This window comes from Astyanax mexicanus, chromosome 22 (genome assembly GCF_023375975.1).
Source record: "Astyanax mexicanus isolate ESR-SI-001 chromosome 22, AstMex3_surface, whole genome shotgun sequence".
Classification (NCBI taxonomy): Eukaryota; Metazoa; Chordata; class Actinopteri; order Characiformes; family Acestrorhamphidae; genus Astyanax; species Astyanax mexicanus.
This window is the reverse complement of record NC_064429.1, coordinates 28,224,209-28,241,107: the sequence shown is the minus strand read 5'-3', so window position 1 is coordinate 28,241,107 and position 16,899 is coordinate 28,224,209. Positions and strand designations below refer to the sequence as shown.

At 37.5% G+C, this 16,899-nt stretch overlaps 1 protein-coding gene across 1 annotated transcript in view; it reads right to left on the bottom strand.

Moving 5' to 3' along the window:
• cntrl (centriolin) overlaps positions 1-15,726 on the bottom strand; it is a 34,926-nt gene extending 19,200 nt beyond the window's left edge. Inside the window, exons 1-18 of the mRNA XM_049470287.1 lie at positions 15,349-15,726; positions 13,814-14,012; positions 13,543-13,670; positions 12,968-13,098; positions 12,750-12,891; positions 12,472-12,658; positions 12,183-12,376; positions 10,516-10,554; positions 9,424-9,543; positions 9,146-9,320; positions 8,823-8,932; positions 8,496-8,690; positions 4,991-5,144; positions 4,578-4,801; positions 3,925-4,101; positions 3,238-3,372; positions 2,936-3,075; positions 86-299 (exon numbers count right to left, since the gene is read on the bottom strand). Of these exons, the coding sequence (XP_049326244.1) occupies positions 86-299; positions 2,936-3,075; positions 3,238-3,372; positions 3,925-4,101; positions 4,578-4,801; positions 4,991-5,144; positions 8,496-8,690; positions 8,823-8,932; positions 9,146-9,320; positions 9,424-9,543; positions 10,516-10,554; positions 12,183-12,376; positions 12,472-12,658; positions 12,750-12,891; positions 12,968-13,098; positions 13,543-13,670; positions 13,814-14,003 (2,655 nt within the window). The 5' untranslated portion in view covers positions 14,004-14,012; positions 15,349-15,726. The remainder of the gene's footprint in view (positions 1-85; positions 300-2,935; positions 3,076-3,237; positions 3,373-3,924; positions 4,102-4,577; positions 4,802-4,990; positions 5,145-8,495; positions 8,691-8,822; positions 8,933-9,145; positions 9,321-9,423; positions 9,544-10,515; positions 10,555-12,182; positions 12,377-12,471; positions 12,659-12,749; positions 12,892-12,967; positions 13,099-13,542; positions 13,671-13,813; positions 14,013-15,348) is intronic.
• Between the last annotated feature and the right edge of the window lie 1,173 nt (positions 15,727-16,899).

The window sequence follows — 16,899 nt, the reverse complement described above, 5'->3', positions numbered from 1 at the left end:
TTTTAGCTTCCATGTAAAATGGTAAAATCATAGAACATGATGGTAGTTAAAAAAAAAAAGAAGGTACAAGAGAATGTTGACTCACTCTCGCCTGTTCAGCTTCTTCCCGTGCACTCTGGTATTTCTGCTGGTAGTTCCTGAGCCTGTCTCTGAGAGAACTCACTTCTTGTGCCAATCTGTCCTGACCACGCTGAGCCTCATCTCTGTCTCTAAAAGCAGCAGAGATGGTACGATGCAGCTCCTCCTGCAGTTCAGCCAAACTCTCACCCAGCAGATCTCCATTCCTAATCATCCTGTTGCTGGTAGAATCAGAAATAACCAACCATCAGTTACACAGCTGACCAAACTGTTAATTGCACATAATGGTAATTACATACAGTCCCTGACAAATGTTCTGCCGCTTACCCATGTTGTGGAAACAAAAGCTTATAACCTGACTTTAAATTCTTCCATTGGTTTTAGAAATGAATTATATGAAAGCTGAAACCCTCCCAAATGAGGTTTCATTTACGAAAATAATTTTGCTTCACTGCAGAAATATTGATCATTTAATGAACACAGAAAGGTCAGATTTTGGCAAGACAAAAGTTTTGTCGCCCACAGAAAGTAATGTGAAAATCAAACAAATAATTTACTTCAAATACAAAAATATGTTTCATTACATTGGTAAATTAAGTCATGGTGCTATTAGAGTCATATTTAATATTTTGTGTTACTTCCATGAGCTTGAAGGACTGCATCCATGCGGTTCAACAATGATTCATACAATTTATTGATGAAGTCATCAGGAATAGCAAAGAATGCAGTCTTACATGCCTCCCAGAGTTCATTGGTTTTGTCTTCCAAGCTTTCTCTTTCATCTTACCCCAAACATGCTCAATGATGTTCATGTCTGGTGACTGGGCTGGCCAGTCCTGGAGCACCTTGATCTTCTTCGTCTTGAGGAACTTTGATGTAGAGATGGATGTGTGAGATGGAGCACCATCCTGCTGCAAAATGTGACCCCTTTTATGACTGGGAATGTAAGAGGTAGCTAATACTTCTTGATATTTTAGGCTATTGATATTGCCTTCCACCTTGCAAATGTTTCGCACACCCCCATACTGAATGTAACCCCAGACCATGATCTTTCCACCACCAAACTTAACTGTTTTCTGGGTGAATCTTGGATCCATACGGGCTCCAGTAGGTCTCCTGCAGTATTTGCGGCGGCTGTGGTGTAATTCCACTGAGGATTCATCTGAGAAATCCACCTTCTGCCACTTTTCCAGTGTCAATCCCTTTAGCAGGCTGTGGGCCTTGGCAAATGCCATACGTTTTTTTAATTGCTTTTTGTTTAGTGCTGGCTTCTGGGCACTGATTCGACCATGGAGGCCATTTCGAGACAGAATCCTACAGACTGTTCTAGTTGACACAAGGACTTGAGATGACCAGGCCTGGTGGAGCTCTGCTGCAGTGGAAGAGGGTCTGGCTTTGGATTTTCTAACCAACAAACGTTCCTCCTGAGCAGTTGTCTTGCGGGGTCTTCCGGACCTGGGCTTGTCAAAAACATCTCCTGTCTCTTCAAATCTTTTTTTAATTATTTGTACTTGACGCTGAGACACATTAAAGGTGCCAGCCACCTCTGCAGTGGATCTGGTCTTCAGCCTCTTGATAATCAAGTCTTTGGTCGCAGGGTGGATTTTTGGCATGTTGTCAGAGGTCAAGTTGCAGTTCAAGTGAAGATCTGGGGTGCTGGGGTTCTTTTTATACACACCCACTAATTAACCAATCAATTAGTGAGCACAGGTGAGGCTGTAAACTAGGATTGGGTGCATTATATGACAAGTGACAGAACTTTTGTCCTGCAAAATTCTGACCTTTCTGTCTTTATTAAATGATCAATATTTCTGCAGTGAAGCAAAATTATTTTCATAAATTAAACCTCATTTGGGAGGGTTTCAGCTTTCATATAAGTCATTCCTAAAACCAATAGATGAACTTAAAGTCAGGTTATAAGCTTTTGTTTCCACAACATGGGTAAGCGACAGAACTTTTGTCAGGGACTGTATACTATCATATTCATTTTGGAATATCAGAATTGATTATAGTTGTTTATAATAGTTTTTACTCAATAGTAATTACGTAAAACTAAAATGAACTTGTACGCAAAACCTATCAATTTTTAGGCTTTTTTTATTACTTATACAATATCAATTAAGAAGTAATAATGCATATATTTATTAGACTTATATACTGTATACAAATGTTTTTTATTAATCAACACTATTTCACTATTTTATTGTATTTTTGTCTTGCCTTATGATTGTTGACTTAAAAGACGCTTAGCTCCATCATATAAAATATAATCTCATTTTGCCAATTTAACAAAAATATTTAAATATAAGTAAATTAATCAATTGCTAAAATCTTCAATCATAAAAATAAATGTGTGATTAATCACAAAATATTATTGTTTATAATTAGATTTTTTTTTAAATCAGTTGATATTAGGGGTGGGCGATATGGCTCTAAAATAATATCACGATATTTAAGGGTGTTTTTGCGATAACGATATACTTGGCGATATAGGAAAACTAAAATAATGTAATAATTTCAGGAATATAGTATAATAGTATAACAGAATAATCATAATGTGGCAAAATAAATAATATAGCATAAAATAATATAATGCAGCAAATAATAATGCAGAATATTTAGTGCATGCATATAAACTGCAAACTACAACAATTATACAATAAATAAACCTAAAGCTTCACAGTAAATAATAGACTACTTTTAAGACAGAACAGCCCTATTATCACAATATGGATTTTTAATATCATGATATTTCTGTGTCACGATATATTGTATACGACATAATACTGCCCACCCCTAGTTGACATCACTAACATATACATATATTGTACAATTTTACTCTACCAAGCTGCCATACCTTTGTTGTCCTTTGGCTATGTTTCTCTTCAGCTCTTCCACTCTTTGGGCTACTTGTTTAGGGCACAGCAGCTCCTTCTTAACCTGTAGCAAGTCCCTCTGCAGGACATTGACCTTCTCCAGCAGATCACCTTTCTCCCTCTGTAGCACCACAATGACATATCAGCAGAAAAGCAAACATCGTCAGTTTACACAGAGACTACATTAATTGCAGGCTACATTATTTCTGCTCAGATGATCATGGCAACAGCAAATATAGATAAGAGGGCATTTTTAAAAATGTTACATCTGCTCTGAACACACCTGCAGCGAGGAGAGCTGGTGTAGGAGCTGGTTGCTCTCAAACTCTCTTTCTGTGGCCAGCTCCAGCTGAGATATCGCGTTTTCTTTAGCCTGTCGTTCTTTCTGCAGCTCTGCCTGCAGTGCTGAGTGCTTTTGCTACAAGTAATGGAAAAGTATATATATATATATAAGTTCCAGGTAAACCAGGTTGTGAGTCTAGAGTTCTAACTGTTTATAACATAATTACATAGCTAGCAACATAATTAATTACATATGCATGAGGTTACATTACAATGTTCACACTATAACATTATAATACATGATATAAACATTATATTACATTACAACACTAATATTTGTGCCTCTTTTCGAACTGCTGCTGATGCAGTATTGCAGAGAAGCATCATAGCGCACTCGAAGGAAAGAACTCGGTTCAGATACACCAGCTCACAGACGCCTTGTGCTGATCGACATCTCCCTTTGGAGTGATGTAGGGAGAGCACACAATCTACACACCCAGAGAGCAAGGCCAACTGTGCTCTCTCAGGGCTCCGGTAGCCAATGGCAAGCTACATAAACAGGATTCGACCCCTGATCTCCTGATCATAGTGGCAGTGCTTAGCCCGCTGGACCACTCGGAGCCACATTTGTGCCTTAAACAACAGCAATAATGAGGCCCAACTAGACACGAACGGCTACTGTATGTACCTCACTAAGCCGCTGCAGCCGTCCCAACTCTTTCTTCAGCTGGTCGGCCTCAGTGTCTCTTTCCTGAACCTGAGCCTCCAATTTGGCTTTGTAGGTGCTGACCTGGCTCTGAGTTTGCCTCAGCTCCACATTCTCCCTCCTTAGATCCTCCAGCTCATCCTGGTGCTGCAGTAACTCCTGCACAAATCAACACAAAGTCCTGTATCAGTAACTGTTCTCTACCACACATTTCTGTTTAAGTTCTAATATTGCAGCCAAAACGATTTTTTAAAGTAGCATTTTTAGGCTGCCCCTATAGTCAGAAATTTGAATTACCACATAAAGATGCCACTAAAGGACACACTTTTCACATGCATCTTGTAAGCTATACAGAACTGTCATATGAAGTGAAAGAAGCAGTGTGTTTTGAGTTATATAGTCAAGCCAAGAGTAACAATTATAGCTGTACTACTTTCCCTATCAAAGAAAAGAAGTAAAGAATTATACATAATTCTGCTGTAATTAATGAGAGTAATAATAAGAACAGACGCTTGTACATTTACAGATACTACAGTATCAGAAAGCAGTTTTAACTGCATTATAGGTAAAACTGGTAAAAGCTAACCATGTACAGCCAGTGTAAGTTAACATATATTAAAAAGCTATTTTATCACCTCTTTAGTGCTTTCACTAATCTGTAAAGCTTCTTGCTGCAGTTGATTGAGTTGTTGGTCTTTGTCCTGTAGTTGACGCTCTAGAGCATCTTTGTCCCTCTGCAGGCGCAGGCAGGCAGACTGAGCTTGTCTGGCCTCATTCTTCACCCCGTTCAGGTAGTCCTGTAGTCCTGAGACGATTCCCTCTAGATCCTGTTTCAGGGCCTCGTTAGCTGCTATCTGCCCTGGAAATGGGGAACAAATAAACAAATCCAACTGTTTGTAAATCTATTGTTGAAGTTTTGATATATTTGTTACAGAATGGAATCATTTTATGTAATATGAGGTCTTTAGGGCAGATACTTGTAACCCATTACAACATTTTGACCTAAACATGGCATTTTTTTATAATGATGAAACTCCTGCCCCCTTACCCTCTGTAAGCTGCTGCTCCAAATCTTTGATTTCCTGTGTCTCCTTGGTAATGCGCATGAGCATATCATCGAGCCGGCCCTCCAGCTCACGGTGCTTCCTGCTCATGATGGCCAGCAACTGATTTTTACTGGCCAATTGAGCCTTTACATGAGTCTGCAAAAGAGAAAGAAAGGGGTTAAATGAAATTTAAATCATCCATTTTGATCATATTCTTCTCATAGGCTGATTCTCTAAGACTGTTTAACCTTCTACCATCTTGGGAAAAAAAAATACAGGAGTGTCTATGCCAGATTCAAGAACAGTTTCTTTCCATCTACCATCACTCTGAAATTGCACAAACACAAATTGATTAGTCCTTGTAGAAAATGACTGACAATATAATAGGACTTTACGGAGCAGACACACATGAACCTAACATGGCACCAAACATAACTGCAGGTCAAGCTAGGGGTGAAACTGCTCCATCCTGTACAATGACCTCACTAATGCTCTTGTTGGTAAATGCAATTAATTTCTCACAGGAATGTGCCAAAATCGAATAAAAAACTTTTCTAGACAGTAGAGACAGTTACTCCAACAAATGCAGGGTAAACTCTATTTCAATACATTTGATTTTGAAAGAAACAATGAACCAGCAAGTGTTCCGCTACTTGTGTCTATATACTGTGACTTTCTAGTGTATTGTGGGGTTAGTTATTGGACATTACTGATGGTTAATGGGTAGATCTTCTTAATACTGGGTAAAGGACAAAGTTCTAAGTACAAACGAGTGCAAAACATGGCCACGTCTTGTTTTAAACAACTGTCATGCAAAAATGGCAATTTACAGGAGAAAAAACTTGTTTTTTTTTTTTTTTTTTGTGCAACATCCCCAATATATCATATCTGTCCAAAGAAAAACATCTCCAAATAGTGACTACTTAATTTTCCACAGAAGGTAATGTAAAAAGATTTTACTCAGTATTTTGGGAGCATTTCTATTGGTCCATTCATCATAAACTAACAGTGTAAAAAGTGTTAAACTGTCACAGCGTAAAAACAACTGTCAGATTTAAAAGTAAAAACAGCAAAATGGAGAAACATAAGTCAGATTCCTCCAGTCAGACATAAAACACATAGTTCTATTTTTTCTCTGGCTTGTTTTGAGATTACACCAACCCCTTAACTTCCTCATCCGCTACTTCCACTCAGTCACACTTCTACTGCATAAACACCAGCATCATTATGATTTTTATATTCTGCACAATGTACAATGATCACATGATTGTACGTGGTGCAGTCTATTTTTAAAAGTGACCGATAACAAGCACTTCACTGTCAAGCAGCCGACTAAATCTTTAGATAATGGCTGAAAAAAGATGCCATTGTCATACTTTTCTTAGCTTAAGTCTAAAATGTCAAGCTTAAAATGTTAGGACTTGTCAGCTCTTACAACATCTATTAAAAACCAACATCAAACTTATTTAAAAACTATTAATAAACTAAAAGATACATAAGGCATGCAAGCACTGAACATTTTCAATATATAACTAATGCAAAAAACAAGCATAGTAGCATCTATAGCAGAAATATGAAATGCAGATGTGTGTGTACATCATGAGAAAAGAATGCGAGGCGAGGAAGAACCCAACCATACGCCCCTCCCTCGCTCCTCACTCCAGTGGGGTACTTACAAAAACAGAGCTGCTGTGTGATTCACATCACCACAAATCCCAGTCTCCACTGGAACCGCCCCAGGAGAGCCTACTGGGAGGTTGTGTGCTGAGCTGTAGCATTTCCTGCGACTCTCAGCAACTGTCCCTTTCCCTGTAAACTTTTAGATTTTTACCCACAAAGCTTTCCTCTGCAGGCTCCTCCAGCCACAGCACAGACAAGCCCCCTCCTCTGGACTTCAGCCCCCCTCCATGCGCCTACACTGGTCCTCTGTGCTCCCCCCTGCCCCTTCCCTCCAGCGCCCGCTTTGAATCAACACAGGAAACTCTCAGTCCCACCAATCACTGCCTGAGCCTGGGCTATGACAATACCCCGCTAAGTGGGAGTCAGGAACTTTTCAGGCTCCACCCAAATTCCCCCGAGAAAGGGCCTTCCCCTTTTCTTAAAGAGACATGCACCTCAAGCATAAGTTCCTATTCAGGCTTACAGCACCCTCATTAGGAAGCAAGTAACCAAGCATGTATTCCACAGGGATGGATGCTAATCATGTTGTTTTCCATGCATTAGCTCTGTTGTCAGTATGGAACCAGGGCAACATTACAGATTAGTGCTTTTTATTACTGGCTGCAGGGCTGCTTGCTCTTTTTGGTGACTCCAAATTAATACAATGTTTGTTTCAAGTTCAATCTGTTCAGGAAATAATAAACAAAGGACAACTACTACAGGAAATACAGGATTACTGCAGAGCAAATGTTCAGCAATAAAAAAAACAAAACAAATATAGTTCGACCTGCAACCAGAATTAAAACTTTTTGTCGTGGAGATCAGTAACCTACAAAACCACTGGTTAAAATAAAATAGCTAGATGAATGTAGCTGGATAATAGCAAGGAGGCAAAATAGTAGCAAACACATTCAGTAGCAAACAATCTAACACAAAGTCGCTACCTTTGAGTTCAGAATGTAGATGAATTTTTATTTATGCTAAAATTTAGGCTCATTAAAGCAGCGTTTCCCAACCTTTTTTCTATCACGACACCCTTTAAAAGTATGCAAAATCTCAAGGCACCCCAGTTTACAAATGGGGGGCGGTGGGGGTGTTGCTGGCGCAATACTTCAGGTGAGAACGAGGAGATTTGCTGGCGGAATATTTTATTTCAGGTGAGAAGGGGGGGTGGGGGGTTATTTACAATTAGCACGAAACCTGCAGACTTTTCAAACGAGTGAAATACTCTGCTACACTCACTGCTGAACTACCACTGGATGAAGAAGTTAATGGCTCCGATTCAGAGTTATCTGAACCTGCAGTCTTCTTTTAAAAAAAAAACGTTTCATGCGAGCTTGAGCGCTTCACACTACTCTCGCAGTGCATCGCGTGGGGGAAAAACTTTACAGTGTGTCCCAATTTAGGGGCCGCATCCTTCGGAGGCTGTATTCGAAGACAGATTGCGTCACAGCTGCGCAGTAATACAGCGCCTATCTCTGTGGGTCGCATCCTCCAGAGTATGCTGCCTGTGAATTGGGACACACCCCGACACGCGCTGACTCTGGAAAGGAAATATGCAGGTGATGCGCAATATTTTGACGGCACCCCCGATGAAGCCAGACGGCACCCCAGGGTGCCGCGGCACCCTGGTTGAGAAACACTGCATTAAAGCATTAAAGTAAAAAAGGCTGCCAAGTCTGCCAGGTCTAAACTACACTACACTACTATTAATTCCTCCAAAGCAGTTCAGGGCTGTATTTTCTCAATGGCTTAACTTCTCATTGACATTGCAAAAAAATAAAAATAAATAAAAAGTTAATGAGAGGCAACATGCACAACACATGTAGAGACATTAGTGGTACTGACATGTCTGGGGTCTTCTGGTTCCAGGGTGTGCAGTAAGCCCTGCAGCTGTTCCTGCTCCCCCTGAGTCTGGCCCAGCTCAGCACCTTGCCTGTCCAGCTGCTTCTCCAAGACCTCGGCCTCCTGCCGCAGCTCACCCAGCCTCTGTATCTTCCCTCGCAGCTGCTGCCTCAAATTCTCCTTTTCTGCCTCCGAAATCTGTCAGATTTCAAAACAAGTATTGAAATTTTTGTTTGAGTCTTGGACTACAAAAAAATATATATTTTAGAATAATTTTCAGTATATGGACTTTTTATTACATTACTACATTCATTCTAACAATGTTTTCACCTTTTTCTGAGATGCTGCCTCTTCTAGTTGGCGTAGCTCTTCACTGGCACGTACGATTTGTTGCTCTGTGCGCTCTATCTCCTTATGCAACTGCTGTAGCTGCTCTTCAGCTGCAAAAACAGTTTAGAATGTTTAAGCAACTACAATTGGATAATGATCTGTCTTTTAAACCATTTCATTTTATTAAAATAAGTGTTTTCTTACTTTTAAGACATGCTGTATATCACTCAGGACTTGATAATCTATTGTAAGTCACAATAATGATATAAAGTATGATCCATTCTGAAGTCGAATAAGTAAGCCTTTAAGCTTAGGGCCAGTACCTTTCTCCAGGGCATGTCTGTACATATCTTGATCTGGGCTGTCTGCTTGTGTGAAACCTCCTGTGGTCAAGCATCTGCCCCCTGTGTCTATGGCATCTTGTGAGAGCATGCTCCTCTTGTGAAAGGCCTTTCCAATGTAGGGACTCTCATTTGGCACAGGCTCCTCCTCCAAATCCTGAACAAATTGAATACATTATGAAACAAGATACTCTACAAATAATAATTATACTCTTTAAATAATAATTCAAACCAGTTTAGAAGATATTGATAAAGCTTACATGACTTGGATAAAATGGAAGTGGCTCAAACTTGGCATCTATCTTATGAAAGGCCAACTCTTGCTCCAGCTCGTACTGCTTCTGACACGCCCGGGTCAGCTCGGTGGTCTTCTGCTTAAGCTAGAGAAGGAAACCATTAAATATTTCAAGTTAAAAGCTGTAATATTCTGCAATAGACTCTAATGAACTTGCACACCAGATTGCATATAAGCAAAACCTTTTATACTGTGCTTTAAAAAAACGAAAAATGCTCATATCTCCAAAAGTGCATATGTACAATATAGGACAACAAACAAACAAAAAGAAACCTTCTTATGTTTCAATGGGAGTAAATGACACAATATAACAAACAACTTTTAGACTCAAGTGGGGGAAAAAGCAAAATTGGAGATACAAGTTTTTATTTTCTATGTATACACTATATGGCCAAAAGTATTAGGACACCTCCTTTTAATAATCTATTAAAAATCTCTGCCTGCTCCACAGCTCAATGCAGGGAAGGGGGGGGCTTTTTTTATAGATATGTCTATCTGCTCCAGGGTGCCCTATTCTATTGGCAATATTTATCTGTAAAAATACTAAATTTGCATTTTCATTTTAATCATTAGAAGTGGTGTCCACACACATTTGAACATATAGGGGCAGGTTCCCAGACAAGCATTAAGCCAAGTCTTGGACTACATGGAATTTTAAATGGAAAGTTTCCGCTGAAAAAAAATATATATAGTCTAAGATTAGGCTTAATTCTTGTTCAGAAAACCCACCAATAGTGTATACATACGCACGCCACTGCAAACAGGTTCCATTAAAAATCAGATTCAAACAAACACAGTTTGTATATACTAATATTATATATAAATATATAAGTATAAATAATAATATATAATATATATAATATATATTCCATTCTTGATGTATGCATGCAGGCACTACTTGAGCATGCTTATGATTATGGCAGTGCCATACCATCGACCTGTTGCTTATAGCAAGTACCTGGAAGCACAGGAGAAAGTCATGTACGTTACACTTCACAAGGACACTGTGCACTACTCCACAAGGGCTAACAGCAACAAACTGGATACAACTGAATACCTGGCAGAAAGAGTCCAGCAGTAGAGCAGGAAGTGGAGGCTGAGAGTAAAGCAGCAAGGAAAAAGAAAAGAAGCAGACGAGAAGTCATGCACACAGAAGAGCCATGAACAGACATGCAGACAGTTGATAGAAAAAGAAACTACACTGTGTGAAAAGTGTCTGCACAGAGAAAAGCAGAAATTTGCACAGAAAAGAATCAGCGGTGAAAGCATGATCTACAGCAGTACTACAGTAAAGAATCACGTTAAGACCTCCTTCAGATTTAGCTACTGTACATAATTTGTACGTTTTTTTGGAAACTTTTTGTTTTCAAATGTTTACAAGAATGAGTATTTTTGTATTGATGATACAGATACCGACACCAACTTAGAATTAAGTTACAAATAAGCAATCAGGAGATTTATATAATAGTTCAAAGATCAGTACAAAGTGCAATTTAGCAGTTAATTTTTTAATTTTGAGATTTGTTGTGTCATAGTCACAGTATATAAATGTATGTTATCTGAGCCTTGTTTGCAATTATCAGTACAAGTAATTGAGCATGGCATCGGGCAGACACCCAATACCAGTATCAGTATTAATGCATCTATACTCAAAACTATTAAAAACATTCAGGCACTGCATGAATAACTAAACTATTACATCAGTCAATTAATGTTAATGGACAAAAAAAATATTTTTGTAAAAGTGACGGTTGTGTCAGTATATTGTACAATAAGTTGATAACGTAATTATCATAACAGGCCTGGACAGTACTAAGAGGAAATAAATCAGAGAGAATATTGGTTAAAGTTCAAAAGAAAGAAATGGAAAAAGAGAATAGCAAGCAAGCAGGTGTTAAAGGAATACTCCAGCACTGTTCATCATATTTGTAAGTCTGTTAGTTGGTCGCATCTTTATTGTTCGGTCAGTTAACTTAAATAATAGAAGCCAATATTAGACTGTCATTTTATATCATTATAATTAGGGTGTGCTATGACTAAAAGGCAACAGCTGCATGCCAAACAGAATTACTAGTCACTAATACAAACTTATTAATAGTATCAAATTAAAAGTCACTAATATTATAATAAAGCAGAATGTGTCAACTATGTAAATTGATTTAGTTTTCTTACATTTTGTTGGACATACTTAATTTGATATTTTAAACCAAATGTATTCATATAGCACTAATGTAAAGCAGCTTCACAAAAAAACAGTAAAAAGAATATACGACTTTTATAGTGTTTTATATTAATGAAACATTAATTAAACAAGGAATTATTTGTCTTCACTGTTAGTGTGCAAACCTAGCTGTTTTTTCAATTAAATTTATGAGCTAATATTTTCTAGTTATTGAGTAACTGAGTGAATAGTAATCCAAATAATCAATTACATTATTCATCTATGGCATTTGTTGTGGGACTAATAATTGAAATGTCTCTGAAAAATGCTGAAGAATTCCTTAACGTAGAGCTGAGACACTGACACAGAGCTGTCTTATTAAAATACATTTTTTTAACACAAAGTCTATTTTTCATAAAGCCTGTCCATTGTGCCAAAGCAACACAAATTGTGCCAAACTAACAGAAAAAAATAAGAAGAGCATAAGCATTCTTTTTTCATAGCACAATCTTTAATATTGCTTTCAGCACATTCAAAATAAAGAAAGGAGCTTCCTGTCCCACCAGTTTAGACTTAGTGTCCAGCTCCCTCTCCAGCTCCTCCTGATGCTGCTGTTGCTCCTCACTCTGCTCCCACAGGCTCTTCTGAAGCTTCTCCTGCTGTTCCAGTTCCTCCAGAGCTGATGTTTTCTCCCTCTGAAGCTGCTCCATCTCTGCCCCTCTTTTCTCCAGCTCTTGCTCCAGACGCTCTAATTCTTCTGCAAACCAGAAAAGCATCTTACATCAGTCAATCAAGAATTCAAGAATTAATTAGAAGCTAATAATCGAAGAAAATTAAGTTGTAACTAGGTACCAGTGTAAAAGCGCTGGTGAGCTTGCTCCCTCTCATGCTGGCTAATTTGCTCTCCATCCAGCAGCTCTAGTGATCTCAGATGAAAGATTAAGAAGAGGCGGTAGTGTGCCAGTTCAGATACAGGGTTGTCTGCTAACATCAGCTCGGTTAGGTTTTTAAGGAGCTTCAGTTTGGACAGCTCATGAAGCTAAAGACAACAGAAGTGAAACACGTGGGAATGTAAATGATGTATAATCATATGCAGGCTTTCACAAACTTACAATAAAAACGGGACTAACCGAAAATATCCTGTTGTTCTGTAGATTCAGTGACTTCAGTGATCTGAGCTTCTTTGCCAGCCAAAGAGGAATTTGTTCAATGCTATTACTTGACAGATTCAGGATCTGAAGGCATGCCATGTGCTCAAGGCCTTCAATTTTTCTATAAGGTAAAAACAATAAGTTTATTTGCTCTACATTTGAACAAAGAAATAAGGGATAATTCTATAAACACTTACCGTATCTGATTATTTGAAAAATACAGCTCTCGTAACTTGTGAAGCTTCTCAAGTTTCTCAATTTTTTCAATGCTGTTGTAACTGAGGTTGAGGACCTGAAGACGATCACATTTGTCCAAATTCTCAATGTACTACAAAAAGACAACAAAAAAAAAAATACCACATTACCAATCAAGTAGTTATTTTGAGCTTAACATATATTACATATAAACTCAGCAAAGACCCCATTCAGCATTTAATAAATAAAACAGACTGCAATGGGCACAGGCTCCTTAACACTGCAAAGCTAAAACTGGAAAAGCATAGCCCTTTTCTGTTAAATGGTAGGAACCAACCTACCCAGTGTCAACAGTCAATCCTGGGGGAGGTGGTGTAATGGGGGGGTAACAATGTAAAACTGGTTTCATTGACATGACAATAAGTTTAGCTTTGTAGAATGACATTCCTAGTCATCGGACCTGAATCTAGTAGAATACCTTAGGGATGTTTGAGAGCATTAGCATAGTGGTCTTAAAAAATGCTCAGTGGGTGTGCATGTATGTATGTATGTATGTATGTATGTAAAAATGTCTTACCCTGATATATTTATCTCCACGAGTACTGGACAGGTTCAATGACTGCACAAGGGATAAATTATCTTGTTTAGTTAGCTTCTTAATCAGGTCTTCTGTAATGTATCTCGTTCCAGCGCATTTTCTTTCATCTGCAAATAAATGCAAGTGAGTATATACAGCACAAATATTTGAAACATTCAGCATATTTCAGAAACCTCGAAAGAAATTGACAGACTGTGTAAAAGTTAATGACAGACATGGTAAACTCCTGTGAAAGTCTTGACTACATTACCATTATCACTGAGAGCATCCTTTGCTACATCTTCACTCTCTATAGTCAAATCCCAGTGACTTGCTGACTTGGGGTATGACGAGGGTAAACATCTCCTGCGGTTTCCCAGTGCAGGGGAACCTGCCCTTAACACTTGTCTGGAGGCCCTCTGTCTCTCCATAGGTCTATAGGACTCGCTTGCTCGTTTCATTTTAAAGGGCTGAAAGAGAGTAAAAGTTGTGAAAGCAATTCACAGACCTTCTAAAGCATCAAACTGCAAATATTATTTGTGATATAATAACAATGTGGAAGCGACTGGGAACAAAAGCAACTAAGTGATTCTGCAGTCACTGTAGAATCACTGCAGACCTCCAAACATAGCTCAAGAACAGTAGAGAGTAGAGAGCTCAAGGAATGGGTTTACATAGCCAAGCAACTCCATCCAAGCTTTAATCACAAAAAAACAATTCAGACAAGTGGATACGTTTGCCAATATAGTTAGTCTATGTTTGGCATAAAACATTCTTTTTAAAATGAAAGAAATTGAAGTTGAAAGAAGTTGAAAGAACTTATGTTATTAAATTGAAGTTCTGCTAAATATTATTAAGAGGGATGTGCCATATCGAACGGTAGGAAATAAGAACGCCCAAAATTCTGACACAAAAAATCTTCATATTGTGATATCGCCATATTCTTGAAAGCAGATCTATTTTGTATATTTTGCTGTTTACTGTATTTATTTAATTGTTTACTTGCAGTTTCTATGTTGAACTTGTTACATTGCTTTTGAAATTTTGTTATATTTTTATTTGTTACACTATTATTAATTTATGCAAAATCGGGGTCTTGGTAAGTTAACTTACTGTTTAAGAAATAGACAATTCTTTTGAGATCTTTTTAAAAAAATACTAGATACACCTTTAATGTTTTATTTAGTATTTCCTATTTTTTATGAAATGTTTTGTCATATCGCCATAAATATTGTTATCACAAAAATACCCTGAAATACTGTGATATTTTTTGTAATTTTAGGGTCTCCTATCTATCTATTTACACATCTTGAGAAACCAGTTAACTCAAATAAGAGTTTTAATTCTATTAATAATAGTTAGGTAGCTAGTTATCTAACTAACAAACTGGCAGCAAAGTTAGCCAGCTAGCTACCATCATAGTTAACCGTCTAACCTACAGCAGTACTTTTCTCAGAGTTTTAAATAAATTTGATATTTCTTTTACTAGCTTTTACCCTAGCTAGTTTATACTTGCATAGTTATCTACCTAGCTAGATAATAGTCTCAGCTGTGATATATAATTAAACATTATCCAGCTGGGTTAACTGTTTGGATAGACCATTAGCCTGGAGTTTGGCTAGCCACAGCCTTTAGTTAGCTAGCTTGTTAATAAGCTGGTCGCTGAGTCAGCTAGTTAGTTAGCTAGCTAAGTAGCTAACTGTGTGTTACCAATGCATGCCAGTGACCAAACGGCTGCCATTCTGAACTAGCTGATTAGCTAACGATTATACTAGCTAGCTACATATACATATATAACGTACTTACCAACGTTCAGTGTTTTGTCCTCATTTGCTAGTTAACCTAGCTAAATATCACGTTAACGCTAGCTTGGTTAGCTAGCTTGCAGGTGCCGCTGCATTGCTAACGTTCGGACGCTGGTTCCCATGGTGACTGGGATACAATAGCATTAGCAGGCATTAGCTAGCATTAGCTACGCTCGCTAACTGTAGCGGAGCGACTATATCATAACAAAACCTCGCCATTCTTGTAAAGCGTAAGAGAGAAAATACAGAATATGCATTAATAAGGCGTGTTAAATTCTTAACTGAGTTGTGGAGGCATGTTATATGACTGCAGATTCACTAAAATAGTCCGAAATCAAATAGTTCGCGCTTGTGTTTTTGTCACGTGACTCCGTCAGTATAACGAGCCGAAAGGTTCATAAGGTCCCTCATTTCGACTCTTTTGGAAGAGTCGGTTCTTTTGTCTCGGTTCACTAAAAAAGATCCGGCTCTTTCAGCTCTCAAGTAACTTCTCAGATTTTTTTTATTGTTGCTCAAATTAAACTTTTAATTTGTAACTGTTTTAGTTGAGTTTTTATTTTTTTGTCCTTTTATTTATGTACTTTTCTGGTTTACCTTTTACCCTATTTATTTATTTATTTTATTTTATTATTATATTAATTTGATCTTTGTATTTATTTATTTATTCCCTGTTTTAGTTTTTGGCCGTTTACTTTTTTATTTCATTTATTTTGTCCTTTTATTTATTTTATCTTCTGTTTTACTTTTTATTTTATTTTCATTATTTACCGTTTTATAGTCTTTGTGTAGTTGTAGCTACTTAATGTCTAGTCTTCTATTTTTTTATTTGTATTTATATTTTTATATTCTAACTATTTAGCCTGTCCACTTATCCTTCTATTTTGAATTATTTTATTTTCTCCTAATTGAATCTTACATTGTTCACTACATTGTTTTTCTAATTCTTTTACCATTTATTTTAGCTTACCTAGTTAAATACGTATTAATGTATTAATTAAATTAATGTATTACCAAATTTTGGGTAAAATGAACCCCTAATGCAAAAACAAACAGTGCTGGTCAAAAGTTTGAACCCACCTCTTCCCATTCAAAGTGTTTTCTTTCTTTTTATGAGTTTAAAATTAAAGCTATACAGGAACATATTTAGAATTATTTAGTAAATAAAAGTGTTAAACAAACCAGTATGTTTTATATTTTAGATTCTTCTTAGTATCACATTTATCTTTGAGGACAGATCTGCACACTCTTTGTATTTTAATCTCAGTGTCTTCATGAGGGAGAGTCACCTGGAATAGTTTTCTTAGTGTCTTGAAGGACTTCCTGGAGGTGCTGAACAATAGTTGCTGCTTTTCCTTCACGCTGTGAAGCTCCAGCTCATCCCAAATCACCTCAAATGCCCATCTCAGTTCATCAGGTTTAGGTCAGGGGGTTGTGGATGACAAACACTTTTATACTGTTTACTATGTAATTAATATAAGTACATAAAGAAATTGAAAAAAAAACAATGAATGAGAAGAGGTGTGTCCAAAGTTTTGACTCATACTGTACATTA